This window comes from Trematomus bernacchii, unplaced genomic scaffold (assembly GCF_902827165.1).
Source record: "Trematomus bernacchii unplaced genomic scaffold, fTreBer1.1, whole genome shotgun sequence".
Classification (NCBI taxonomy): domain Eukaryota; kingdom Metazoa; phylum Chordata; class Actinopteri; order Perciformes; family Nototheniidae; genus Trematomus; species Trematomus bernacchii.
In genome coordinates this window covers 43570-51839 of record NW_022987917.1, presented here as the reverse complement: position 1 = coordinate 51839, position 8270 = coordinate 43570, and the positions used below count along the sequence as shown (strand labels likewise).

The 8270-nt window shown below is 43.3% G+C and overlaps 1 protein-coding gene across 1 annotated transcript; it reads right to left on the bottom strand.

Annotated features, from left to right (window-relative positions):
- Positions 1-588: 588 nt before the first annotated feature.
- LOC117470619 (protein NLRC3-like) lies at positions 589-6819 on the bottom strand (the record flags this gene model as incomplete). The annotated part of the gene is made up of 4 exons (XM_034115434.1): positions 6736-6819; positions 4384-4663; positions 757-2521; positions 589-670 (listed from the first exon to the last, which is right to left on the bottom strand). Coding segments are annotated over exons 2-4 (2118 nt in total), but the record flags the coding sequence as incomplete, so codon positions are not given.
- Positions 6820-8270: the final 1451 nt, after the last annotated feature.

Here is an 8270-nt window from a genome sequence, read left to right as displayed (position 1 = left end):
AGACACTCAGTTCGAAAAGTGTTTGGACTGAATGGCTGTTTCCATGTAATAAGACTTCAAGGTTAACTCACTGCTGTGAACATAATCAAGGGAAATGAGACGTCCTTCATGATGGAAGACCAGAGATGAAAGAGATTACATTAGAAAAATATGAGGAACCTGCAGTCAGTCTGTCCATACCTGAGTGTCTCCAGTCTCCAGAGTGGATCCTCCAGTCCAGCAGACAGCAGCTTCTCTCCTGAGTCTCCTGGATGATTGTAGCTCAGGTCCAGCTCTCTTAGATGGGAAGGGTTGGAGCTCAGAGCTGAAGCCAGAGAAGCACAGCCTTCCTCTGTGACCAGACAGCCTGACAGTCTGGAACCAGGGAATACAGTAAACTCAGCGCTTTAAAAAGTCACTTGAGCAGGAACATCAGAGGTGGACCATCTTTATCAACATGAACAAAAAGCTGGATGAAATAATTGAACTGCTTGAAAATAAAAAGCTGAACTCTGACCTGAGAGTCTCCAGTTCACAGTGTGGACTCTCCAGTCCAGCAGACAGCTTCTTCACTCCTGAATCCTTCAGGTCGTTGTCACTCAGGTCCAGATCTCTCAGACTAGAGGACTGGGAGCTGAGGACTGAGGACAGAGCTTCACAGCTTCTCTCTGACAGGTTGCAGCCACTCAGCCTGGGGAAAGATCAGCAGTGAACACAAACAGTTTTATTCTCATGTCTCAAACTGTTCCTAGTTAATGTAGTTTTATTTCCACTTACAGAGCTTTCCTGGCGGCTTTGACCACTGGCAGCAGCCTCAGAAGAGCCTCCTCTGAAGCACAGTATTTCTTCAGGTCAAACACGTCCAGATCTTCTTCTGATGACAGTAAGATGAAGACCAGAGCTGACCACTGAGCAGGAGACAGATCCTCTGTGGAGAGACTTCCTGAACTCAGGGACTGTTGGATCTCCTCCACTAGAGAACCATCATTCAGTTCATTCAGACAGTGGAACAGGTTGATGCTTTTCTCCGGAGATGGGTTTTTTCTTATCTTTTCCTTGATGTATTTCACTGTTTCCTGGTTGGTCTGTGAGCTTCTTCCTGTCTGTGTCAGCAGGTCCTGTAATAAGGTCTGATTTGTCTCCATTGAAAGACCCAGGAGGAAGCGGAGGAACAAGTCCAGGTGTCCGTTTGGACTCTGTAAGGCCTTGTGCACAGCATTCTGGTAGAGATGTTTAGGTTTTCGTCTGAAGAATTGAGACCACCAGGGGGCCATCAGGTTGTCTCCAGAGTTGATGAAGGTCAGATGGACATGAAGAGCAGCCAGAAACTCCTGAACGCTCAGATGGACGAAGCAGAACACTGTGTTCTTGTACGTTCCTCTCACCTTTTTAAAGACCTGTGTGAACACTCCTGAGTACACTGAGGCTGCTCTGATATCGATGCCACACTCTCTCAGGTTGGACTTATAGAAGATCAGGTTGCCTTTCTGCAGCTGCTCAAAAGCCAGTTTTCCCAGAGACTCCATCATCTTCATCTTCCTGCTCTCTGGACTCCAGTGTTGATCTGTCTCAACTTCTTCATCATACTTGACGTTCACTTTGGACTGAATCACCAGGAAGTGGATGTACATCTCAGTCAGGGTCTTGGGCAGCTCTCCTCCCTCAGTTTTCAACATGTCCTCCAGAACTGAAGCAGAGATCCAGCAGAAGACTGGGATGTGGCACATGATGTGGAGGCTTCGTGAGGTCTTGAAGTGGGAGATGATGGTGCCGGCCTGCTTCTTATCTCTGAATCTCTTCCTGAAGTACTCCTCCTTCTGTGGGTCAGTGAACCCTCGGACCTCTGTCACCATGTCCACACACTCAGGAGGGATCTGATTGGCTGCTGCAGGTCGTGTGGTTATCCAGAGGCGAGCAGAGGGAAGCAGCTTCCCTCTGATGAGGTTTGTCAGCAGCCGATCCACTGAGGTGGACTTTCTGATATCAGTCAGGATGTCAGTTTTCTGGAAATCCAGAGGAAGTCGACACTCATCCAGACCGTCAAAGATGAACACAACCTTGAACTTATCAAACTTGCAGATTCCTGCGTCTCTGGTTTCAGAGAAGAAGTGATGAACAAGTTCCACCAAGCTGAACTTTTCCTTTCTCACCACATTCAGCTCTCTGAAAGGTAATGGAAATAGGAACTGGATGTCCTGGTTGGCTTTGCCTTCAGCCCAGTCCAGAGTGAACTTCTGTGTTAAGACTGTTTTCCCAATGCCAGCCACTCCCTTTGTCATCACTCTGATTGGTGCATCTCTTTCAGTTGAGCCTTTAAAGAGGTCTTCTTGTCTGATGGGTGTTTCTGATCTGTCTGGTTTACTGGATGCTCGTTCGATCTGTCTGATCTCATGTTCCTTGTTGACCTCTCCGGTGTCTCCCTTGGTGATGTAGATCTCCGTGTAGATTTTATGTAGGGATTCAGATTTTTCCAGAAATTTGATATTTTCATATGTTTTCTTCAGGTTTGATTTGAGTTCACCTTGGCACTTAGTGAGAATATCTGAATGAATAAGAAAGATATTTACATGAAAGACACATCAACATATTTCCTTCTAATTGGACCCATTTCTGACAAAATAGCAGGTTATTTTCCTTATATCAAGTCACTGGATCTTGTTGCATAATTATCTGTACATTGTCCAGGATACGTTCCACCCCACAGAGAACCATCAGTTTTCCCACAGAGAACCATGGCCCTAAACCTGACTGACTCTTATTCCTGCTGCTGGGAGATGAGGCACGATACCAGCAGATCCCAGCACCCACTGAGGGTGTGGACACAGCTCTCTCTCCAGTTATACAGGAAGTGGATGGCTCTTAGTGAGTCGCAGTATGCTCCTGTAGTAGCCTACTATCTACAAGACACCCTGGGGGGTCACAGTAATAACCCGTCCCTTTCTCTCCAAGTCATGTTGGACGGCAAATGATACCTCCTTCCACCTGTAGGGGGCTGGGCTGTTAGTAATGACTAGGACAGAATCTGCAGTGAGCAATCCCAGTGAGGCTGAGCAATGTGCTCCTCTGATGTTTAGAGCTTACCCTACAGTCCCCTTTAAAACATGGACAATGACACTGTCTGCCTCCATGTAGCATTGAACAGGAATGTAAATCACAACTGTCCAATCTTATGTCAGGACAAACCCCCACAGTGTGTCCCTGTGGCCCCTTCTGACCACCTGAGCAACAACAGCTGTTCTCCAAGCCCTCAGCTCTGCCTCCTGAACTCGGTGTGCATCAGTCCCATTCAACATCCTGAGACTGAGTCAGCAGCTAACCTACACTGTGGAAAACAGCCGGGGTTTATCCATGACTCCCCCTCCTGAGATATCTGACAGTTCGGCAGGACAAACCTCATTCCAAACAGAATTGTCTCTTTCCTGGGTAAACGTAGCACTCAAGGACTCACTGCCATTTCAGAGCCAACTGATGACTTTCTGGTCATTCCTCTGATCCATCCCCTGCCCAACACTGGCATTTAGCATCACCCACTTGTATTACATATCTCCAATGTCCCACCAGGAGAAACTCGTTTGGTGGTTCAGTAGAATTCTCGCCTGGACGCCCGGGTCCGATTCCCAGCCCATGCTTGGCCAGTGTTTTAGTGGCGCAGTCTGTAGGAATTTGAGTTGGGAACCGAAGGGTCGCCGGTTGGAGTCCCGATCGGACCACAATTATACGGAGTGTAGACTGGTTCCAGGAGAGGTGCCAGTTCACCTCCTGCCCTTGAGCAGGGCACAGAACCCCCAACTGCTCCCTGGCGCTGGACAGACTGGCTGCCTGTTTTGTTCAGACCTCTCTCACTTGTGCTGTGCATGTGTGTGTATTGTACTGTCTGTTACCACAACCGAGTGAACAACTGAGCTGAATTTCCCCTTTGGGATGAAATAAAGCGTCTTCTCCTTCTTAATAACATCAGCTGCTAATCATAATGACGTTGGATAGTGTCAGTGCGGTCGGACTCTCAAAGCACAGCAGTCTCTTTTCCTAAGTCCTGATGAATCCTCCTATCATTAAGCCCAAGATGTTTCACAGAGGTTACGGAGTAGTGGTTAGGAAGAGACGAAAGGCGATATATTTTGGAAAATGTTACCGAAACCCACTCTCCCTAATCCAGGAAAGGTAATTGGATTCCTAAAATGCTGATCTATAAAGGTTCTACTACCCCTCACCTGGAACCAACAGGGTGACCTTGCCAGAAACTAGTGACCCTGACCTCTCTGCTTTCAGGTGTACCTCAACCCCGACACCATGTGGAGGTGATGGTTCTCTGAGGGGGATATCAGGAGTCTAAAACATGATGCATTGCTGTGAAAAATAAAAAAAAAGTTATATTTTGGTACACTCCCTTTTTTAAAGACCTACCTTCAGGGTCTGATGGGAATTTTGATAATTTCTCTTCTAGAGCATTCTGATTTATTTCCCTCAAAACTTCTCTGGTCACTTTAATGGTGTTTATGCCGTAGTCCCGAAGCATCAGATCCACTGTGTCCCTCCGGTCTGCTTTCTCTAGTTCACTCTTTGGGATTCCTGGGAATCCTAGGACCTTCTCCTGCAGCTCCCACTTGAAGTCTTTAAAGTCATCATCCCCCAAACTTTGTAAAGTTATTTTTAGGACTTTTCTAGGTGTCTCCATCTTTTCTCCCTGCAGATACCAAGAAAGAAAATATTTATCTTACAGAACAATATGTTGTCGTATTGTACTTTGTACTTTTGAAAACCATAACAGGCCTAAAAACGCATCTTTTTAGAATAGCCTTTAATGTTAAGCCCCATCCCCCCGCCGGCGGGGGGGAAAACGCATAATCTGCAGGAAACAGCGTCTGAATGTTTCATATCCATGTAACGGGAAGAAACTCAGCTAACCGATGATATGAACCATTTTTAGCAAAAGAAAACAAGACTAACGCTGAGCCTCTGAATTAGCCCTGAGCGACAAAATGCTAACGCCGTTAGTACCGAACTCACAGTATAAAACCCTTATTACTTATCGTAACTGCACATCCAACCCATCGATTAGCATCGTGAGATTACACAGAATCGATGGGTATCTGTATCATCACTCGATGATCAGAACTCGCGACATGAGAAACAAAAACACCACGTAGCATTAGGTAGCTAACACGGCAATATGTCTTACCTTTGTTGTTGTCTGGTCAAAAGTGGTCTTCAATGGCATTAAAACGATAAAAACGCTGCTGAAGTTAATCCATAGGTTAATCCAATGTGTCTGTGTCCCTTTGAAATGATTTCTGATAATCCATCAGCAATTAAACTAGTTTTCAGTTTTCAGATTTCAGAGCGTAAAATAGGTTTCATTTTGGGCAAACTGCCTGCGCATAGCTCTCACTTCTCAATGGTAACGTTGGTGTGTAGGTGGAAATTCCCCTTCGATTCTATTGGCTCTAACGGTTCAAAAGAGATGTCATTCATCAAAATCGACCAATGGGTTCCAGAGAAACGGCAAAAACGCCCATTTCCACCCAAATGACCCCAGAGGTGGAGTTCTTTTTTCTAAACCTCTCTAAAATGGTCAAATGTCACTTGTTTTGCATCAATCTTGATACAGGGTACTTATTATATGTTGTACTTTGGATTCCTAAAGCTTTTAGTCTACTAACCCATCATCCAAGGGTAGTTTTCACTATAAGTAAAAAAGAATTTTTTGGACGGACTCTATAATTTACAGTTTTTTTACTATGTTCAATCAGAATTTTCTTTAAAATAAAAAACATCTATATTGATTCTGACTCTTCTCCATCCAACTCACAGGTTTATCATTACTTTGAGAAAAAAGATTATTCATTTAACTCTTTTAGAAGAGAAGATATGGTCATTTGTTCTGGGAATGTCATTTTCGAGCCTGAGACCTGAAAAACAGGCTCAGGGTGGAACAGGTTAACTAGATTTGTAAAACCCAAACATTTTGCCGTCACTGCTTTATTCTGTTGTCTTAATTGTTTTGATTGTTTTTGTTGTTTTTGTTGTTTTGTTTTACCCTTTTTACTCTGTAGCACTTTGAGTTTTGTTTACGCAAATGAAAAGTGCACTTATAAATAAAATGGATTATTATTATTATTAACAGGCCTTCGGGATCCAAAGAACAGCTGCCATGTGACTTTGGATGGCTTCAATTCAGATGTCGAGTTAGTAAATACCCTAATCGTTTCTAAACTTGTTTTAATACCTTAGACTTCACGAAAGACATTCAGGAAGTCAATCCTAAACTTGAAGACAGTCAGCACAGTCAGTTCTGTCTTTTCCTTTAATGTCTTGGTTTGGTAACCTGTCTTTAAAGAGCAGAAACTGTCTCAGTCAGATCATAAAGTGGTCTAGCAGACTGATTGGTGAGTCTCAGCTAAACCTGGAGCCCCTACTCATCAGACCGTTACAGAGGCTGTCTAACTCCATGTTTAATGAAGACTCCCACCCCCTGCAACCTGAGCTTCAGCTTCTTCCTTCGGGCCGGAGGTTAATCTTCCTAAAGGTGTAGAACCAAGAGGTTTAAAAACACCTTTGTCTGTGCTAGTGTTTTTTTTTTTTTGTGTCTGTGTTGTTTGAAGCATGTGTCACGATAGATACCTTTTCTTACTTCTGCAAACCAAGTCTACCCTGGTCTAACTGGTACAAAGAAATAACCTGGACCTGAACTGGACAGATGGGATATTGTGACAGTGGGATACAGTTAGGGCTGATGGTAGAGAGAGACTCACACACCTGGTTCTGGTTTCCGGCAGTAAGCTGGTTACTGGACACAGGTTCAGGACCAGGTTCCGGTTCAGGACCAGGTTAGGGTTCAGGTTCAGGACCAGGTTCCGGTTCAGATTCAGGTCCAGGTTCAGATTCAGTTTCAGGTTTCATAGCAGAGCCCCCACCTTCACACAAACACAACAACATGCTCATTCATTACCACAAGCTTTACATCACAGGTAGCCCCTCCTCTCAGATATTCAGGAGCCTTGTTGGAGCCTCAACAGGACCTGATCAGCCCAGAATGTTCCCCACGGCCCCAGAACCACACAGAAACTCAGTGTGTTGACCCCTAAATATGTGTTAGTGTGTCACAGTGTATCACAGCACACACAAACAGTCACTTCAATGTACATCCACAGGTAATTTACAGCCCCGCCCCCCACTAAATATCCCACACAACTGAACTGCGCTCACTAACCATTCAACAAAACTTCTTTGTTAGGTTTAGAGAAAATATATAATTGCTTGGCTTAAAATATGTACGTTAATTACATGAATGCAGTTACGGACTTTAATTAAAACGAGGTCTTTTGTGAACTGATAAGAAATGTGTTTTTGATATATCACTCAAAATATGAAAAATAAGTAATGCAGTTCAAATCTATGGGAAGAATATTTTTTTTTTTTTTTTTTTCTAAATCTCCCATTTACTTTTCATGCTAATTTTTTGTATAGCCCAACATATATCAAAACATGTACTGTTATATATTTTTTTCGAATTTGGGCGATCTAGTCCCAGATGTATAATCTAAAACTTAAAAAACATTTGACATTGTCAAGGCTCTTCAGTGAAACCAGGTCAGTGTTGGAAGACGGGCCCTTCACACCCCTTCCCTTATTCAGAGTGTTAAGAGTTAGACCGAAAAACAGTCAAGACTTGTTAGAGCGGGTTCTGACTTGCCCTGCATTTTTATCTGATGACGAGAACTCAGAGAACAATCAGACTGTCAAGCCCTTGGGTATATTTGCAGTTTCCCCGCTTGAAAGGGATGGTACAGTCCATAGGAGGTTTTCACTGGGTTTCACTCGTACAAGGACCACAACTTTGTTTTCTTTTGAGTTCTTCTTTACTTTAGTTTTTGTTGTTGCAGTACAGCATATGTAGTAAGGTTGTAAGGTGAAAAACCTTAAATGAAAAATAAAAATAATTACTGTAAATACAATGCACATGAAATAATAAATGCAAAAATACATGCTTTACATATATTTTTTAACACTTGTGAATATTGTTTTCCTTTCTTAGTGTATTTTTACGAATTATGTTTTTAAACAGTTTTTAACTCATGCAGTCTCATTAAAAATGCAAATATAATAGACTGAATCTTTAGCAGCATTCAAACCGTTTCTATCAAATCACATTCGTTTTTAACTCAACCATCATGTTGCTTTAGCTTGAGGACATCAAACAAATTACACTGAACTAGAACGTACATTCTATACATTCTAACGTGCGTCATGAACGGCAAGTTGTATGACTCTTCTCTAACCACACAGTTCGT